The 21,784-nt window shown below is 43.0% G+C and overlaps 1 protein-coding gene across 1 annotated transcript in view; it reads right to left on the reverse strand.

The window, feature by feature from the left end:
* The window catches only part of SPRYD3 (SPRY domain containing 3), a 44,701-nt gene that overhangs the window by 18,643 nt on the left and 4,274 nt on the right, over positions 1 to 21,784 (reverse strand). Inside the window, exons 2-4 of the mRNA XM_040340631.1 lie at positions 19,654 to 19,789; positions 10,542 to 10,617; positions 6,969 to 7,093 (exon numbers count right to left, since the gene is read on the reverse strand). Of these exons, the coding sequence (XP_040196565.1) occupies positions 6,969 to 7,093; positions 10,542 to 10,617; positions 19,654 to 19,781 (329 nt within the window). The 5' untranslated portion in view covers positions 19,782 to 19,789. The remainder of the gene's footprint in view (positions 1 to 6,968; positions 7,094 to 10,541; positions 10,618 to 19,653; positions 19,790 to 21,784) is intronic.

Genomic DNA, 21,784 nt, shown 5'->3' on the forward strand with positions numbered 1-21,784 from the left:
AAAGTCTGGGCATGAATATTTATCTTCAGAATGGGGTTTCTACCCATCCAGGTATAGAAGATATTGTGCCACTTATGCAAGTCTTCCTTAAAGGGTCACTAAAGGAAAAAAAAATTTTTGCTGAAATGACTGTTTACAGGGCATAGAGACATAATAGTTAACGGATTCCTTTTAAAAATTATTAAAAATTGATAAAAAAACAATCATATAATGTGCCTGCAGTGTAGTTTCGTTTTTGCTGTTGTTTGCTGGTTCTCTGATGTACAGAGAGCCACTAGAGGGCAGTCAGCCAATAGAGATCAGTGATACTTTGTCTAAAACTCCTCAGCACCAATCCAGTTTCGTTTTACACACAATAATCACATTAGTGACCACCGTGAGAAATCTCCCAGTACTGTGGTTATCAGGAAACAGGCAACCAGGAAGTGTCCAAAACAGAGAGGATTTACAGCAACATGAAAGCAAAAACGAACAATGAGGACATGAAACCAGGACTGCAGCAAGGTAAAGGAAGCTATTTAGCTAAAAAAAAAAAATTCCTTTAGTGACCCTTTAAAAGAGAAGTATGGGTGTCCCCCCCCCCCCCCCCATTATATGGATGCAGCATCGATCAGATGATCCATCTGTCCCCCGGCACCTCTGCACTGAGAACTGAGCTATCGAACATAGCTGATGGCTCTGTTCTCTCGGCTCCTCAGAGCTGCTGCCTGTCAATCTGCTGCTCTGCTCCTCCAAACTCAGTGGAGCGCTGAAGGGGCGGGGAGCGGCCATCTTAGCAGCTTGCCGAGTCCGCTATCAGTCCAGGCATTTGGCGGATCCAAACTCCCAGAGTCAGGATGATGCAATGCCTGGACTGATACTTCCATCTGCTCTCTGCTGAAAATGGGTCACAAGAGTACAAAACTAATTGCACTCCTGTGACCCATAGAAGAAGCACAGCCAAATGAGCTCAGGCTGGACTTCTCCTTTAAGTACACAAAGTTGGCTTTAAAGATCATGTCCACAGTACGAGTTATTTTCACGGTCAAATAGTTAAGGTGGGAAGTTGCTGTGGAAATAAAGATGGGAGAGAGTTCCACATCCTTAAAGCCCTAACAGTGAAGAATACTCTATGTGGTTTAAGGTTAAACCGCTTCTCCTCCAGTCTCATTGTGTTCCCCCCCCCCCCCCCCCCGTGTCCTTATACACTCCCTAGGACTCACTAGTTTATTTCCTATGCTAGGCTCCCCACTAGGATATTTGTAGATCGCTAGCCTGTCTCCTCAAGCGTCTCATCTCCAGCGAGAATACATTTAGTGTTTTCAGACATTCATTCCTCCAGTCTCATTTGTTTTGTTGCCCTTCATTGGACTCCCTCCAGTTCCAGCACAGCCCTTCGGGGGGCTGGTGACCAGATCTGGATAGAAACATTCTGGATAAGGCCAAACCATAGGTTTTATAATTTGGCAGAATTAGTTTTGTCCCTGGAGTATATCCCTTTTTGTACGCTTTCTATTTTGCCTGCTTTGGTAGCTGCAGCTTGGCACTGCATGCTGTTGCTCTGTCATCTATTAGCACCCCTAGACCCTGCTCCATCCTCAAGTTGCATTTATGTTTTTTGCCCAAGTGCATTTATTTACATGTCTCCACATTAAACCTCATTTGCCATTTGTCTGTCCACTCTTATTTTGTTCAGGTCATTCGGCAAAATTTCTATGTCCTGAAGCGAGTTTATTACTCTGCTTGTGTCGTCCGCAAAAACTGAACTAGTTATCCCATACTTTATATAATTTCTGAATATATTGAATAGAATTGGTCCCAAGACAGAACCTTGGAGTACCCCACTCACCACTATAGAACAGTCTGAGTACATGTTATTTATTTATCACTACCCTTTGGACCTGTCCCTGTAGCCAACTTTTTACCCAAGCACAAACCCTACGGCACAAGCCTGCAGACCTCAGCTTGTAAATTAAGCATTTATGGGGGACTGTATCAAATGCTTTTGCAAAGTCCAGATATAACACATCCACAGGCATCCCTCTGTCTAGATGGCAGTTCACTTCCTCGTAGAATGTTAGCAGATTGGTCTGGCTGGAACGTCCTCTCATAAACCCATGTTGATTACCACCAATGATATTCTTCTCCCCGTAAAACTTTGGATATAGTCCCTAATCATTCCCTCCAATAATTTACCCACTATTTATGTTAGGCCAACTGGCCTGCAATTCCCAGGAATGTGTGTCTGCCCTTTTTTTTTTGAAAATTGTTACCAATCAGCTGGTACCAATCCGGTCATTATGCAGTCCACAAAAAAACAGGAATAATGGCCTGGCTATACCTTGACTGAGTTCTCTGAGGACTCTCGAGTGGAAGCCATCTGGTCCTGGTGATGTGTTAAGTTTATTAAGTCCTTTATTGACTCTAGCACGTTAGCCATGTCCGTATGTCATGTGTTGTGTTACTAACACTACAGTCGCTGTCGGTAAACCCTTTTGTTGTGTAAAAACTGTGGAGAAGAAAGCATTTAGTACAGATGCCTTCTCCGTGTAATCTGTAACCATCTTCCCAGCCTCATCTTTTAAGTTTGCAATGTGCTCCAATTGTGTCTTTATTGTTAATACATCTACAAAAAAAAAAAAAAAAAAAGTTGGGCTATTTTTTTACTCTCTTCTGCCATGTGTCTCTCGTAATCCTTTTAAACCACCCTGCTTGCGTTTTTACATTTCTTATTGCATTCCTTGTATTGTATTTTCCTTTATATTTTTAAAGGCCATACTTTTCTCCTTGATAAGGCAACTCACAATACAATTTAGCCAACCAGGTTTCCCCCCCCCCCCCCCCCTCTATATTTATTGCCCATTGGAATGCTCCATTTGATACTTTTGTTTAAAGTGGTTGTAAACCCTCTCGGACATGTTTTACCTACAGGTAAGCCTAGATTAAGGCTTACCAGTAGGTGTTTGCAATATCTCCTAAACCGTGTAGGTTTAGGAGATATTTGCCAAAAAGAATGCATCGATGTCTATGGCGCAGGCGCACTGAGAATGCCGGTTTTGTGAATGGGTAATGCAGGCTTTGACGGCTCCCGCACGCATGAGCGGAGTGACATCTTCGCTGCTCCAGCCAATCACAGCGCCGGAGCGGCAATACCCGGGAGTAACCTCCGGGGGAGATGTCTGCGGCCAGAGGGGGGGGGGGGGGAGAGACGAGGACGGCTTCGATCTAAGGTAAGTAATTCATAATGAGCTAGTATGCTAGCTCATTATGCCTTTGTCTTTCAGGTTATTTTTTTTAAATTTGGGGTTTACAACCACTTTTTTTTTTCTCAAAAAGAATGTTTATTGACATATATGGCAACAATCACAGGTACAGGGTATTATACAAAACTAGATCAGTCATTCCAGAAAATATTAGTATAGTATATAACAAACCAAAAAGGTCGCTCCCGCAGTCAATACAGTTGGCATCATTATACACATCTCCACCAGGCCCTAGCTGAGCTCTATCCACCACCCCGGTACTGTGCTTCCACCGCCCACGTCTGTGTCTAAACTAATAAGTCTCTCCAGAACCAGTTCAAGAGGAGCCAACCCAGGGGTGTCCAACCATGGAGCCCACAGGAGATCAAACTTCCCCCGCCGGCCCCTGTGCTGATAAATATATTTCTCCATGCGCAGCGTAACTCCCATCTGTGTTATCCATTCGTTGATCTTGGGAGGCTCAGACGCCTTCCAATGATGAAGAATGAGTTTACGGGCCTGAAAGAGGGCCCTACCAATGGTTCAACCACTTTAATATGCTCCTAAAGCAGTCCCAACTTCATTGCACAGTATTACAGACGAGTACGTTTATAAAGAATATAGCAATAGCTTGACAGCCGGCCATAACACTGGATGGAAATAGATCGTTTTTATTCGATTGAAATTCGCTTTTTACTGCGTTGTTTGTGGGTATTCTGGCCTTTGCTGTATTCTTAACTACTTGCCGTCGCCGCACCGTCATTTTACGTCCACAAGGTGGCTCTCCTAGGCGAGACCACGTAAATGGACGTCCTACCCTTTAGCCGCCACTAGGGGCGCACGCGCGCCGCCGGAGGCGCGCGCCCCCCGCTCGCCCCCGACTCCCGTGCGTGTGCCCGGCGGGCGCGATCGCCGCCGGGCACACGCGATCGCTCGGTACAGAGCGGGGAACGGGAGCTGTGTGTGTAAACACACAGCTCTCGTTCCTGTCAGCAGGGGAAATGCTGATTTTCTGTTCATACAATGTATGAACAGAAAATCAGTGTTTCCCCAAGTGAGGCCACCCCCCCCCCCCACAGTAAGAACACACCCAGGCATACTTAACCCCTTCCCCGCCCCCTAGTGTTAACCCCTTCACTGCCAGTGGCATTTTTATAGTAATCTAATGCATTTTTATAGCACTGATCGCTATAAAAATGCCAATGGTCCCAAAAATGTGTCAAAAATGTCCGAAGTGTCCGCCATAATGTCGCAATACCGAAAAAAAAAATCGCCGATCGCCGCCATTACTAGTAAAAAAAATATTAATAAAAATGCCATAAAAATACCCCCTATTTTGTAAACGCTATAACATTTGCGCAAACCAATCAATAAACGCTTATTGCGATTTTTTTTACGAAAAATATGTAGAAGAATACGTATCGGCCTAAACTGAGGAAAAAAAATGTTTTTTTATATATTTTTGGGGGATATTTATTACAGCAAAAAGTAAAAAATATTCATTTTTTTCAAAATTGTCGTTCTATTTTTGTTTATAGCGCAAAAAAAAAAAAAACGCAGAGGTGATCAAATACCACCAAAAGAAAGCTCTATTTGTGGGAAAAAAAGGACGCCAATTTTGTTTGGGAGCCACGTCGCACGACCGCGCAATTGTCTGTTAAAGCGACGCAGTCCCGAATCGCAAAAAGTACTCTGGTCTTTGGGCAGCAATATGGTCCGGGGGGTAAGTGGTTAATAAATGTACTTGCGCAATTATGTTTTTTTATACCCATTTACATGATGTCCTGATGTGATGAGAGTCTACGGAGGATCCTGTTGGTGTTCATGCATTCTATCTCCCCATGTGTATGGTGAAATCTTATGCCCCATACACACAAGCGGAATTTCCGCCAGCAAGTCTGATGTGAGCTTTTCATCAGAAATTCCGACAGTGTGTATACTCCATCAGACTTTTGCTGTAGGAATTTCAGCCAGCAAAAGTTTGAGAGCAGGTTCTCAAATTTTTCAGACAGAAAAATTGGAAAATCTGTTGATCTGTATGGAATTCCAACGGGAAAAAAAACCATGCATGCTCGGAAACAATTCGGAGCATGCTCCGTTGTGTGTACGGCCTAGCGGACATTTTTCGGCGGACATTTGTCCAGCCGACCGGTTTTCAAGCGGATAAAAATTTCTTAACATGTCAAGAAATCTATCCGCTGGAAACCTGTCCGTCGGACGTGTTCGGTCGTCTGTACAGACTCACCGGACACGTCCGCCATCCCTCGCATGCGTCGTACTGATTCACTGATTCGACGCATGCATGGAAGCTTTGAACTTCCAGGGTCGCCGGCGCGGCCACGCCCCGCGTATTGTTTACGCGCGGATTTCTGTCTGACGGTGTGTACAACCATCAGACAGAAATCTCCGGGCGGACATGTCAGCTGAAAACGGTCCAGCGGACCGTTTTCAGCGGATTATCCGCCCGTGTGTACGGGGCCTTAATGCTCAAAAGTTCAGAGGACTTTTGTGTGACCGTATGTATGCAAGCCAAGCTTGAGTGGAATTCCGTCGGAAAAACCATCCAACTTTTTTCTGACAAAAATTCCACTCGTGTGTACAGGGCATAAGTGGAGGATTTGAGCATGTTTGACTGCTTTTGATTAAGTAGTCCACTCATTGTGGCAAGCGTCAGCGTGAACCTTTCCTTCTTGGTGACGGATTCTTCCCAGTGCTCTCCTTTGTGTGGACCTACACCTATTGGAATGTTTTTAGTGAGATGTCATATTTTCTCAAACATTGGGACTTTATTCATTCTTAGCGCTGCACTTTGCGATTTAAAAAATATAACAGGTTGTCTGCAAAGCAGCTACCTTCTACTTCCCTTAAAAAGCTTTAAGTTTACAGGTGTTGCTGGATATGGCGCAGGAAAGCCTCCAGTCAAGATGAAAATTAGGGGCAACATAAGACACCCTTGGCATGGGCCATTTGCCCAGGAAAATTACCACTGCCATAGAAGTGGAGTAAATGGCATCTACCCATTTACTAAGGTTTGTCCCTACTCCAAAATGTGACAGCTTCTCCTTCCAGAAGTTCCAATCCACAAACTCAAAAGCTGCCTCTGCAGAAGAAAGCAAACAAAGGAATTCTCCAAAGTTTAGCTAAGTGGATTATGTCAAGCACCCTTGTGGCGTTATCTTTCACCTCCTTGGTGGGTATAAAACCCACTTGGTCATGAAGGAGAGGAAAGAGTCTGAGCAATAGGATTTCAGAAAAGTTCTTTAAATCAACATTTAGTAGAGAGATCAGGTGGTAGTTTATACATTGGGCCTGGTCTTTTCTCTCTCTTTAAAGATCACAGAGATGTGTCTGTAGTGCGTCAAATGCTCAACTATCCAAAATCCCAAACCTGGGGGCTACAATGGGAGCAAATGCCTTATAATAAGCACCGGTGTAGCCATCAGGCCCTAAGGCCTTATGAGGCTTGAGGGATTTGAATGTCATCAGGAATTCTTTGGTTGCGAGTGGAGCATTACGAGACTTGACTGAATCAGTGGGGATGGTAGGAAGGGCCTGTGGATGTGAGATAGGCATGGATTTGTCATGTCTCCCATTTTTTTTTTTTGGGCTACACATAGGTTTAGTTCCAGTTCTGAAGATAGTTTGATCTCTACTTTAATATTTCACATTCTTGTGCCATTCTGTACTAGTAATCAATCGTTTGGGATTTTCTTAAGATTTTACCAGCCATCTCATGAAAGAACTTACTTGCCATCATCCGCGTGGTAGGCCACGGAATCCGGCAGCCATCCTGGCTGGTGGTCCAGACTGTAATACTGTGGCACTAGTCCAACAGCGATTGTCCCCCGAACTCCACGGTCAACAATAGACACCTAGAAAAATAAGAGGTCATTACATGAGAGATGAGGGAAATAAAGACTCACTTAGGTAAATCTACAAGTCAATCACAGTCATTTAAAAGCACATACACCTGCATCTGGAAGATTCATCCGTTACCTGCAATCAACTAAGGATTTAACATACTCCCTCCAATATGAACACAATATGCACATTGAGGCTGGGCTCTTATCACTAACAAGTTTTTTTTCTTTCCCCTTACAATTTATGATGGCCATTTGGAACATTCAAATGATGACCAAACAGGCTTCTGCTTCGATAATATATACTCCCTATATCTTAAATACACTAAATGTGGTACTGGGAGCAGGGCAGGATAAGCCGAGCTACTGAATTACTTTAATGCTTCTGCTATGAAATTTAAGATGAATTGGTTCAGAGTGCCTTCAGCTACAGAGGTCAGAGGGCTTATTTTAAAGGCTCATTTGACACTTCTGTATTACATTCACCGGCCAGTTTATTAGGTACACCTTGCTAGTACCGTGTTGGACCTCCTTTAGCCTTCAGAACTGCCTAAATTCTTCATGGCATAGATTCAACAGTGTTAGAAACATTCCTCAGAGATTTTGGTCCATATTGACAGGATAGCATCACGCAGTTACTGCGGATTTGTCGGCTTTACATCCATGATGCAAATCTCCCGTTCCACCACATCCTAAAAGTGCTCTATTGGATATAGATCTGGGGACTGTGGAGGCCATTAGAGTACAGTGACCTCATTGTCATGTTCAAGAAAGCAGTGGTGAGAGGATTTGAGCTTTGTGACATGGTGCATTATCCTGCTGGAAGGAGCCATCGGAAGACAGGTACATTGTAGTCATAAAGGGATGGACATGGTCAGCGACAATATTCAGGTAGGTCATGGCATTTAAACGATGCTCAATTGGTACCGAGAGACCCAACAAGGGCAGAGAAAATATCCCCCACACTATTACACCACCACCTGCCTGAACCGCCAATACAAGGCAGGATGGATCCATGCTTTCATGTTTGCGTGAAATTCTGACCCTACCATCTGAATGTTGCAGCTGAAAAGCGAGACTCATTGGACCAGGCAACGTTTTTTTCCAATCTTCTATTGTCCAATTTTGGTGAAACTGCAAATTGTAGCATCAGTTTTCTGTTTTTAGTTGAAAGAAGGGGCACCCGGTGTGGTCTTCTGCTACTGTAGCCCAACTGCGTCAAGGTTCGATGTGTTTGTTCAGAGATGGTATTCTGCATATCCTGGTTGTAATGAGTGGTTATTTGAGTTACTGTTGCCTTTTTATCATCTCAAACCAGTCTGCCCATTCTTCTCTGACAACAAGGCATTTCCAGCTACACAACTGCCGCTCATTGGATATTTTCTCTTTTTTGTACCATTCTCTGTAAACCCTAGAAATGGTTGTGCGTAAAAATCTCAGTAAATCAGCAGTTTTTTTAAATACTCAGACCAGCCTGCCTGGCACCAACAACCATGTCTGTTCAAAGTCACTTAAATGCCCTTTCTTCCCCATTCCGATTCTCGGTTTGAACTTCAGCAAGTCATCTTCACCACGTCTAGATGCCTAAATGCATTGAGTTGCTGCCATGCGATTGGCTGATTGGCAATTTAAGTTACCAAGCAATTGAACAGGTATACCTAATAAAGTGACTGGTGAGTGTATGTAAATACTTGAGCATAGATAGCTTGTCCACAGATTTATTTAAGGCTTTGCAAAGTCATATATCCCTTTACCATACCTAATAATGCTTTAATGTTGTGTTATGTTTATAAAATGCTAAAGTACAGAAGTTTATACACTTATAAACAAAGCCCTAAAAGAGAAAAAAAAAAAAAAAAAAAAAGTAATTGTTAACCATTACCCAGAACAATAAAAACACCACACACACACCACACAACATACATAAGAGGTAGTAGCCTTCCATGTCTATCTTGTACCTACAGGCAAGTCTATAATAAGGCTTACCTGTAGGTATAGCAAATATCTCCTAAACGTGCACCGTTTAGGAGATATTTACATGTGCAGCAGCCGATGACGTCACGGCAGCAGCACATGCACACTGTGCTCTTGATGGACAGCATGTCATCCATAGAGAGAGCTGCGCTGCAGCCATGACTCATTATTCAAATAGACAGTACGCCACTGGAGGGATGCGCTTTTTTAGGGAAGGGTTTCATAATGTGCTAGTATGCAGAGCATACTAGCACATTATGACATGAGCCTGCAGGGGGTGGGGCACATTTTTATTTTTTTTAACATGGTATATTACCACTTAAAAGTGGCCACTGCTAAAATGAAAATAAAAACGTACAGTCTGGATCATTGTTCATAAATTGCATCGTTTCAATCAGTCCTCAATGTAATGGTTTGGAGCCTTTATAATACAGGAGGACTATCACATACGTATAATATATATATTATATACACACACACACACACACACACACACAGCGACTTAAGAGGACATGACCTTTTTTACGATGTGAAAATGCAAATTGGATCATAAATATTTACCTCTCCCACTGCCTGCACTACTGTACACCTCCCCTATGAAGAGAACTCATCCCCTGAAGTCTCTTTAGAAACCAACCCTCCTGAAGTGTTGATCTCCTAGTCCCCCATTGTGCTCCGCAGTTCTGCTGACCCAAATTGTCACTACTGTACCCTGAAGTGATGGTCGTTGAGAGGAACAATCGAGTACAGCACGGGCAAGGAGATCAAAGCTCCCAAGAGGGTTGGTTTCTTGTCAAATTTTGGGTGATGATCATTCTTCAGCTGAGCGCCATTTGGTGGTGTGGGTAGCAGGGGAGGAGAGGATCCACCATTTCATTTACTCACAGCTCAAATACATCAGTAATTTAGGTGCTGGCAGCACAATATAAATACTGTACAAAGCTGCACTAATCATTCAGAGACCTGGATTACCGACTATGCCCCATCATATTTGTAAAAAAAAGCCACAAAAAAACATACAGCAGAAAAAACTAATTATAGTAGATATACTTTACATATTCTTGCACACTCTTCACTGAGAAAAAAATAAAAAAACACAGACATGCAATTTCCAGCAAGATGGATTCTCTACCAACCGAGAAAAACTAAAGCTGGCCAAAGATGGATGGAAGTTTGTCTGATCCCTGCTGAATTTCAATCCATCTATGGCAGTTACAGAGAAGTCAATCTAATGAAAGCCATCTTGTTGAAAATTTCCTTCTTCGATCAGCACTGATCGGTGTATTCTGAGGTGAAGTCTCCACTGTCAGAATACAATAACAAAGTGGGGAGGATTCCTCCATCCACCTCGCTTGCATAGATGGGGGGGGGGGGGGGGGGGGGGAATCTTTTTTTTCTGATCAGCCCGCTGGTTGATCGGGGAAAACAAAAACAAATTCACGTATGGCCAGCCTTATGGCTTGTTTCCGGTCTGTCAATAGCTCACCTCAAAGTAATTATTGTCCTTACTTAGTGGTCGTGGAGCAACGTAGCAGCCAACCTCCCCCGAGTTACCGTGGTAACTGTTGAGAAAATGCAATGACAAAGTTTACTAATAATTTAGTGGTGAGAACAGAAATAAAATGTAATCATATTCATTCAAGCTTCAATACCACAAATATACCCATGCATAGTACACAAGTTTATATTTTACATTAAGAGCCAAGGCCCTAGGCCACAGGTGTCAAACACAAGGCCCACGGGCCGAACCCGACCCGCCAGGCTATTTCATGTGGCCCTCACACCTCTTTTGCAGCTACAGGAGAGCTCCGGCCCTCCTCCAGACCCTTACTTTCTGCTTTCAAGCAATGCATCCAGCTTCTTCCCAGCAGCAGCATAAGGAAAGGGGGGTGCACTGTGATGTAACGGAGAGAGGGGGGGGGGGGGCTCAACTGCTGATGGTGGGGTGGCTCTTGGCATCTAATGTAAGGGGAGGGGATGTGTTGGACATCTAATCTTACAGATACAACCGGCCCTTTTGAGGACAATCATAATGCTGATGCAGCCCACAATGAAATTGAGTTTGACACCCCGGCCCTAGACTATTAAATATCTAAACATCTCTATTAACGTACAATACAGTGTGCAGTGTGTGATAAACATGGATACCACGTGGCTGTGGTGGAGCAATAACCCTCTTCCCAGAGAAAAGTGATCTACTACAATTTAAGGATAGCAAAGAATTTCTGGATGAATGTTATATATAGCTAGTCAGGAGGTAGGCATAGGGATGGAGCATATATTTACATTTCCAACACTCTGCAGATTGCCTAGATGAAAAAAGTCAGCACATACATTTCAGTGAGTTTTTGCATTTTAAAGTGGAGGAAGCAAAAAACTAAAAAGTTCTACCACACAATAGTAAACCTAGAGAGACAAAACAAATTATCAACTCTTTCAGCATACTGACTAATGGGGGGGAATACACACCCATACTAAAGCAATTGTAAACACAGTTTTTTTTTTTGGGCCAAACGCATTCTAAAAATCCTGTGCAGTAGCACCCCTCATTACTTACCTGAGGTCCATCTAGATCCAGCGATGTTGCAGTAGTGTCTCGGCTGCCCGGGACTTCCTTCCTCATTGGCCGAGACAACAGCGCAGCGCCAGTAAGAGAAAATGGAAGCGGCCAGGCCACAGCTCCATGTTTAAATTGACACACAGAGCTGAGACGCGGCTCGGGTGCCCCCATAGCAAGCGGCTTGCTGTGGGGGCACTCAACCGGAGGGAGAGGCCAGGAGCAACACAGAGGGACATGAGAAGAGGAGAATCTAGGCTGCTCTGTGCAAAACCATTTCACAGAGCAGGCAAGTTTATTTATTTATTTAAAGGAAAGACTTTACAAATCACTTTAAAAGCATTTTTATTGTTTTTCCGGAGTTTGACCTTAAAGCAGGGATATGCAATTAGCAGACCTCCAGCTGTTGCAAAACTACAAGTCCCATCATGCCTCTGGGTGTCATGCTTGTGGCTGTCAGAGTCTGCAACAGCTGGAGGTCCACTAATTGCATATCAATGCGGTAAAGTTCACCTTTGGGAATATGCAACATGTTCCCTCTCCTGCTGCCCCTCCCAGATCCCACCTCCCTCCCTGTCACTATTTGAAAAGAACGCCCACATGTCCGAGTCAATCATTCACAGATTTCTGTGAATGATTGAACTACAAGTACCAACATCCTTTGCGGCTGACTGCTTGTTGTTCTCAGTGAACTATCAGGGTGCTTTTGAGTGTTTATTTGTTCTGTCATTGTGCATCTGCCTGCCCATACAAGCAGAGAGCTTACACCGACAGTCTGCAGGAGTCCTGCATTACACTCGCCATCTGCCGATTGTGGGCGCAGTGCTTTCCAGACTCCTAACAAAATAAATAAAAATGTAAAATGCACATTTTTCACCTGCAAAAAATGATGCTTTAACCACTTAAGGACCCGCTCACGACTATATACTTCCTGTTTTTAAAGATGGGTATCTCGGTAACGGCAGCAGCTGCTGCCACAACCGAGATATCCATCTTTTCCTTGAGCGGTCCTGTTAACTATAACGGTGGTCTCTGCGGCGGATTCGCGGCGAGATCACAGTTATCAGCGGCGGGAGAGGTCCCCCCCTCCCGACGCTCCCCCGCTGCCGTCGGCGATTACATATAGATAAAAAGCCCAGAAATGGCCAGGTGACCCCTTTTCTTCTCATTTTTAAAAATGTATATTAAAGCCCAACTACAGGTTTGACATTTTTGTGAACCAAGCTAGTCCAAACAAACCATTCGCTTCACTAACAGATGTCCCTGCTAGTAGTGCTGTATATTCTTTACAATGTATCAGTTAAAGGGGTTGTAAAGGTACAATTTGTTTTTCCTAAATAGCTTCCTTTACCTTGGTGCAGTCCTCCTTCACTTACCTCATCCTTCCATTTTGCTTTTAAATGTCCTTATTTCTTCTGAGAAATCCTCACTTCCTGTTGTTCTGTCTGCAACTCCACAAAGTAATGCAAGAGTTTCTCCCTGGTGTGGAGTATCGTGCTCGCCCCCTCCCTTGGACTACAGGAGAGTCAGGACGCCCACTAACACACCTTTCTCTATATGCAATGTAGAGAGCGTCCTGACCCTCCTGTAGTCCAAGGGAGGGGGCAAGCACAACACTCCACACCAGGGAGAAAGCCTTGCATTACTGTGTGGAGTTACAGACAGAGGAACAGGAAGTGAGGATTTCTCAGAAGAAATAAGGACATTTAAAAAGCAAAAAAAAATAAAAAAAATAAAAAAAAAATCGAAGGATGAGGTAAGTGAAGGAGGACTGCACTAAGGTAAAGGAAGCTATTTAGGGGGGAAAAAAATAAAAATTGTACCTTTACAACCCCTTTAAGTACAATATACAGCAGCAGGAGTGGGGATATCCCATCCCATTTCTAAAATAAAAATTGTATCTATGAATACTGGGCTTCTCCCAATTGGCTCAGGAAGAGAGGCACCTCAGCCAAAGGAAGCCTTGTATTTACGGATTAAATCCAAAGTTCTCTGTAAATGGCTGTGCAGCATTCAGCACAACTTGATCTTGTTCCAGGAGTAGGACAGGAAGTCCCCATAACAAGGGTTGTCCTGATTACTGATACTGAGCATTTGCACGAGTACTTGTACTCGTGCAAATGCTCCCGATGCTTCACCCGACACTTTTTTTTCCCCCGAGAGCGGGTGGAGAGCAGTCCTCGGGTATGTCACTAATGGAGGAGATGAGAGCTGCTGCCACTGTCAAGTCCCCAAAGAGAAAGCCAAACCGCCCCCCCCCCATCTAGTTGATCAGCGCTTGGGGAACATAACAGCTTTCATTTGAATAGCTGTGTGTTCCCCGCAGCGCGTCGTCATATATAGCCCCACCCCCTTGTCCGGGCACTTTGATAGTAAGATGAACCATCCCAGGATTGGACAGGTGATCTGTCTATCAAAGTGCCTGGACAAGGGGGAGTGGCTATATATGACAACGCCCAGCGGGGAACACACAGCTATTCAAATGAAAGCTGTTAAGGTTGCCTGCGCTCTGATCAACTAGGCGGCGGGGTGGCTTGTCTTTCTCTTTTGGGACACAAGGCTGCATTTGGGGACACACGGACACATTTAAAAAAAAAATAATAAAAAAAAAATAAGTATCGGTAATCAGTATCGGCGAGTACATGAAAAAAAATAAAAAAAGTATCGGTACTTGTACTCGGTCCTAAAAAAAAGTGGTATCGGGACAACCCTACCCATAATGATGCTGGAACACAGCGCTTTATACTATGCTACATATAGTTCATACAGCGACCCCAGTTGGCACATCTGTCAGGGAGGCAAATTGCTAGTTTGGACCAAAATTAACTATTTAAAAAGACAAAAGAAACCAGAGTTATGCTTTAAATAAAAAGGGAAGAATTGGGCAATTTTCTGTTTATTTTCTTGTCCTGTTATTACATCTTACATCCCCGCTAGTGCCTGGCCTCACTTTTGTATGCAACGTCGTACTCAATTTTTTTTAGAGAACGACACTAAAATTACTACTTTCTCAAGCATGCTACTCACAAAAAAACTAAAGAAAAAAAAAAAACTAAACGAAAATACTGGTTTACAAACACGCAAAGCCGTACATAAAATCAAGACAAAATATGAGTGCATGACTAATGCTGACTGTTACATAAATATGTATTGAAGCATTCGGAAAATCTCAAAGTTGCATAATTGGCGATGACTCATTGTACAACCAGCTATAATCGCAAAACAACGTAAATTCCTATATCGTACTTCTTTCTATTTTGAGTAACCACACAAAAAGGAAGTATTCTCCTTACAGCAAAAATAAATGTAAACAAATACAATTGGTAGACTATATTGCAGAACTGAAGTCTAGCCGGCCATACACGGTACGAATCTCAAGCTTGTTCAGCAGATTTTCTGCATTTACCATAATCATCCTGCCTCCACAACAGTTCACTGGGAAATGCAGTTGACCTCTGGAGTATATTGTTACATTCATGTGAGGTCAGACAGTAAATAAATATGCATTATTTATCACTTTAACAGCCCACAAGTGCTAATTACAAGTAGGACAATTAATCCTGAGATCATAACGCATGTCAAGGAAGTTGCTCCCTCATGAAGTGCATTAATTGGTTCTATTTTCCAACCCACAGACGGCTGTTCATGGGACCCTCTGAATTACCAGCTGTTGCAAAGGGCATGAAGGTAGCATATGTCCTATCCCTAGGAGAACCGGCACAAAGCAAAGCAAAAAGAAAGAAGAAGAAGGTGCTGTTAAATCCCTTTGGACTGTATGTAGGAAAGCTCAATCATCCACATAAAAGAAGGCAGGTACAGGTAAAGCTCAAACAACTGCCAAAAGAACCTAACTTAGGCAAGGAAATAAGGAAAATCCAAGCTCAAGATTATAAATATTAACCACAGCGAATCGAAGGAATGCAAGGGTCCAATGTGACCTGGAAAGCCAGATACTTGTAACTTTTCTAATATTTGGTTTGGGGGGGGGGGGGGCGGAGGCATTGAGACGGAGCACTCCTCACCACCAGCCATGACATTACCCCCATCAGTATAACAGAGGGAGAGGATTAGACCATTCACTTAACGACTGAGAAAATCTGCTACAAGATTCAATGATCTTCTTATGTAGACTGAAGAAATGGAAACAATATTTTATTCCCCCCGAAAAAATAATTTCCTGGGCCAACCTCAACAGTGTGCAAGATCTAGTACCACCTGGGCGATTAAAGTATGCCAAAAACAGAGTGGTAAAAAAAATAATCAGTATTTCACGATTTCTCACAGCCAGGTCAGATACCTCACTCACTACAATCAGCGCTCTCAGGTTAGAAAAGGTTCCGTGATCTAGGCTGGGCCAAGTGAAAGTTTTTCAGCCAGGCCTCAGGGAGAACCTAAGTGGCCTACAGGTATGCCAGCTATATGAAGCAGAATTGTACAAAACTGCAGTATTCTAACCTACTTGGACCTCTTATCTGTATAGCCCATTTTACTCAAAGATGAACTTTGAGTACACGGTAGGTCTGAATGACAAAAAAGGTAAAAATTTAATTTCTCAAGGCATGAACAAGAACCGTCATTAAACCAGAAACTAACACAGTGTCAGCTTTTGAATACACTTATTACAAAAAAAGAAAAAAAAAAACCTTGGAACCCGGAGAGAAAACAACTGCCACAGCATTTCTAAAACCAAATGGAGCCTCGGACTCGAGCAGCAGGGGGATTAGTGCGAGTGTGGGAAGCAGGCTTTTCATACAGAGACAGGCAGCAGCAGTCCAAACACCAAATGTATATTCAACTCCCAGGGAGAGAAAATGCAACACATGGCACCCCTAACCACAGTCGAAAACGACACTGCTTACCAAGTTAAAATGTCTGCAAGGAACCATTCACCCACTGCAGACCTTGCCTTGGACGCATTCGTTGGTGTCCCTCACTATTCTGGATGGCAACAGCATTAATCCACACTGTCCACCCTCACTGTCCTCATCTCACTGAAACTTGAGGCCTGGTCCACATACCACCTCCCAAAAGGTGCTCCACCCACTTGTCTGTAAGCAGAGAGACCCAACAGTCACCCTGCCAGCACGAAACACACCATAGGCCAATCTAGAAACCCAGGATTCCAGAGTTAACACCAATACAAACACAGGGGCCAAGGTCCTGAAAAGGAAACAGGGGAACCCTCTGATCAAGGCGGAAAAGAGACGAGAGAACAGTGTCCTACAATCCTAACCCACTTCTTGTCCTAGGGTGTCAACACTGCTGGGGGTTGATTCACCTCTTTTCTTTTCCTCCTTACGCTTCCTTTTTTTTGGCAGAGCTAAAACATTTTTTCTCATAAACTTAAGCCTCGTACACATGGGCCAGAATCTCGTTAGAAAATAAATAAATAAATAAAAAACGTTGTTTTTCCAGACGAGATTCTTGGCAAGAATCTCTTGCTGCCCGAGTGTACACACACTCCTTTCAAAAGAACCGCGGTTTTGAAAGGCAAGAATGCGGTGACGTCATCGCGTATGATGAGCATGCGCTCGTCACATTCGATGCCGTCGCCGCCATCTTGCTTCACCCTACCTATGCCGTGGAAGGTATCGCGCATGCGTCGACAGGTAAGTATACACACTCTCGGGTTTCTCGTCGGGAAACAGGCCGACAAGAATCTCGATGGGAAAATAGAGAGCAGGATCTCTATTTTTCTCGTCGAGATTCTGGCCAGATTTCCAGACATGAAACCTGAAAGCCTCGTACACACGCTCTGCCAGCAGTTTTCTTGCCGAGAAAACCGAGCTTGTGTACGGGGCTTCGGCTATAGATTGGGGAAATTTGTTTCCCACCCCATTGCCACACTAGAAGGGCTCGACAAATCCCGGTCGCCAGGGCGACTACAAATAGGGTCCTGGCGACTTGGCTTGGAAGGGGGGGGGCAAAAAAAAAAAAAAGTTTTTCTTTTTTGAGCTGGCGCCATCTGGTGGTGAGCCGTTGGTATTACAAGTTCTTACCACCAGATGTGTAAGCTGGCGCCATCTGGTGGTGGCCGTTGGTATTACAAGTTAAGCATTACAAGTTAAACAGCAATTCTAATGTAATTTTTCACTATTTTCACTGCCATCTCCTTCCCTCTAATTAGAACCCCCAAACATTATATATATTTTTTATTTTAACACCCTAGAGAATAAAATGGCGATCGTTGCAATACTTTCTGTCACGCCTTATTTGCGCAGCGGTCTTGCAAGCGTACTTTTTTGGGAAAAAATTACACTTTTTTTAAATAAAAAAATAAGACAACAGTAAAGTTATCCCCATTTTTGTTTATATTATGAAAGATAATGTTACGCCGAGTAAATTGATACCCAACATGTCACGCTTCAAAATTACGTCCGCTCGTGGAATGGCGACAAACTTTTACCCTTTAAAATTTCCATAGGCGACGTTTAAAAAATTCTACAGGTTGCATGTTTTGAGTTACAGAGGAGTTCTAGGGCTAGAATTATTGCTCTCGCTCTACCAATCGCGGCGATACCTCACATGTGTGGTTTGAACACTGTTTACATATGCGGGCGCTGCTCACGTATGTGTTCGCTTCTGCGCGTGAGCTCGTCGGGACGGGGCGCGTTTTCTGGCTCCTAACTTTTTTAGCTGGCTCCTAGATTCGAAGCAAATTTGTCAACCCCTGTTTTATCATATCTTGATTTCAATTACTGGAGAGGGTAGGGCAACAGCAATAGTTTGAGTGCCATGTACCATTTGATTTGAAAGACAGAATGGAGACTTGGGCCCTTCAGGCCTCAGTCTCCCTATCTGGTTAGGTTTAAAATAGAAATCTATACTACATCTCTGTAAGTTTTCACTTTTCTGGAAATATCTTCCAGTGTAAACCCCATCTTCCAGTGTATATTGTATATAGGGCTGCAACTAACGATTATTTTCATAATCAATTAGTTGGCCGATTTATTGTTTCGATTAATTGGTTAATAACATAAAAAAAAAAAAAAAAAACACACAACAACATGTGATTTTGCGGTGATTTGCATTTTTTTATTTTGTTTGGTCAATTTGTTGTTGGGCAGATTACAAAACACAAATTGCTGCAAAAAAACACATTACATGCTTTTCTGCAGCTTCTCCATTGAAGTATATTAAACCAAAAAAACTAAAAATAGCACCATTTTGCATTAAAAATTCCTTGCCCTTTCAAATAGGCAGCAGCTGAAAAAAATCATGGATGTGAACGTGTCCCATAGGAAACCATGTAAATGAACTGTAGTGTGTTTCTGCAAAAGCACCAAAAAACAGAGGTGTGACCCCAGCCTGAGATGTTTAGTAACATAATGGGGGTTAAAAAACTAAAATTAGTACAAAAAGGAGCAGATAATTGCTACTGTGAGGGGGTTTCATTTTTTACTGTTGGACAGTGAAAGTAATATTCACAGTAGCGATTTTCCCCTTTTTGTACTATAAAGAGCCAATTTTTTTTTTTTTTTTAACCCCATTATGTTACTGGCCGATTAATCGATTATGAAAATGGTAATCAATTTCATAATCGATAGTTGTTTCGGCCCCAATTGTATATATCAATCTATATGTAGTTGCACTTTAATGCTAAACATGTGAATGAGAGTTTTAGAAAAAAGGACCTATTCCCATACTAAAACTTTGTTGGCACTTTGAGTTTTATTCTACATTTTCATAGATCGAGTCTGAAAATACATGGCTGGTCTTACGGTCACCCAGATCAAGTCTACATTAAACTCTAGATTTTAAACTTCCATCAGCTTGTTTTATCCTATTAAAAGGCATAAAGTGTAAGACACATCCTTGGCACAGCAAAGAGTTAAAGCCATACTAGGAGAAATAATGTATTTCTAGTAACCAAAAGCTCCTCAGCATTTTACAGCAAAAAAATAAATAAATGTGATGTCACATTCAATACCATCTTTTTTTTAATGTGCATCAGTTTTTACTAATATCTCCTAGACAGAGTACAGAACAGTGCAACAGCCCAAAGAAACAGGACACTGAAATGCAGAGGACATTTCCTCACCTGAGGGTATCCCCGTCTACCATAATATGCTTGGCCCTCTCCTGGTAACGTACTGCCCGCACCTCGCGGATCTCTCGAATTCTCCGCCTCCAGTTCAGGAATCTGTAGTGAAGGTTCAGGTCATCCATGTCTTAGCCTAGGAAAAACAATTTTTTTTTTTTTTAGAACAGACTGAACCTCAGACTGAACAAATTGTGTCCTTTTATGAAAGTGAGATCAGCGGCGATTTTTTAACCAGCCCCGGAGGATTTGGCTGCCCAATGACCGGGCATTTTTTGCGATTCGGCACTGCGTCTTTTTAACTGACAATTGAGCCGCCGTGCGACGTGGCTCCCAAACATAATTGAGGTCCTTGTTTTCCCCCCACAAATAGAACTTTCTTTTGGTGCCATTTGATCACCTTTGCGGTTTTTATTATATTATAAACAAAAATAGAGCGACAATTTTGAAAAAAAAAAAAAAAAAAAGCAATATTTTTTACTTTTTGCTATAATAAATATCCACAAAAAAACAGTTTCTCAGTTTAGGCTGATTATCAGATTACCCTTGCACACAGAAGCACTTGGGTGCTCAGGACAAGCGCATGCCGAGCTGCCAAATCAAGCTTGGGTGTCTGCTCGGGGAGGCTCCCTTCACACCTTGGCATTTTGGTATTGTGGCAGATTTGCTGCGATTTTGCCCACTATCTCAAAACACACTACAATAGCAAAACGCAGGTCCAGGTACCATTATTTTTAATAATGCCGCACACTACATTTTAAGTGCCATTGAAAATAATGTCACTTGAACCTGCGTTTTGCATTTGTAGTGCGTTTTGAGATCACAGGCAGAATTGCAGCGATTCTGCCACAGTCCCAAAACATGTGAATGGAGCAGTCACGGTTCACACTGATGCAAATCAAATGCGGATGAGATGTGATCCAAATAGCATAGATACACATGACATCTGAAAATACAATGCTTTCTTTGAAGGATGTTTACATCTATGAGGCGCGATTTTGATCCAGAAAAAAATAAAAATAAAGTCCTGTGCGAGTTTGGGGCAATGCGTTCCAAACCTGCACAGCATAGAGCAGTGATGGTGAACCATGGCACCCCAGATGTTTTGGAACTACATTTCCCAAGATGCTCCTTCACTCTGCAGTGTAGTCGAGCATCATGGAAGATGTAGTTCGAAACATCTGGGGTGCCATGGTTGTCCATTATTGGCATAGAGTATAGTGGCATTCTGAGAGAACCAGGGCTGTGGAGTCGGAGTCGAGGAGTCGGAGGAAATTTTGGGTACCTGGAGTCGGAAAACAATGCACCGACTTCTACTAAATTTAGATTGGAATTAAAAAAAAAAAAAAAGCAAGTTTAAATGTCCCAATTCACAAAAAGTTATAATTAATGACTTCTCTACTGTAAGAATAAAGACCAATGCATGCAGTGCCTCACGTAACCGCAAAACGAACACGTTAAGTGACCGTGAAGAAGCATGCTTTTCATGTGCTTCACTATATGGCACGCAACGCACAATTAGGAGCTGCAATACTTCTACTTTCCATAGTGTTGTGTTCTGCTTTTACAGGGAACGCATGTTAGAGAACCAGTAAGTGTCCAAATAAAAAAATTCCAACAGGAGTTTTATAAAGCACTAAAAGAAGTTGAAAAGTATGATCGCTCATCAAAACTTACTGTTGAAGAAGCCATCCTTGTTTATCCAGAGATCGTTAGTGATGTGGCCAGAATAGTTACTGCAATGCCACCCACCCAAGTCAGTGTCGAAAGATTATTTTCAGCCCTAAAAATAATAGTCTGACTTAAAGCGGTGGTTCACCCTGCAGAACAACTTTTTAGCATAAAATTAGGCATAGTAGCGCGAGCTACAGTATGCCTGTCTTAATTTTTTTATCCCCGTACTCACGGTGTAATCGTACATAGAAGATTCCGACTGCCCGCGGGGAATGGGCGTTCCTTTCAAGAGGGAGGGTGATTGACGGCCGGCTCTGGCACGTCACGCTCCCCGAAGACAGCCGGAGTAGGTCTCGGCTCTTCACGGCGCCTGCGCACAGACTATGCGCAGGCGCCGTGAAGAGCCAAGCCTATTTCGGCTATTTCCGGAGAAGCGTGACGCGCCAGAGCCGGCCGT

This window comes from Rana temporaria, chromosome 2 (assembly GCF_905171775.1).
Source record: "Rana temporaria chromosome 2, aRanTem1.1, whole genome shotgun sequence".
In the NCBI taxonomy this organism is placed as follows: Eukaryota; Metazoa; Chordata; class Amphibia; order Anura; family Ranidae; genus Rana; species Rana temporaria.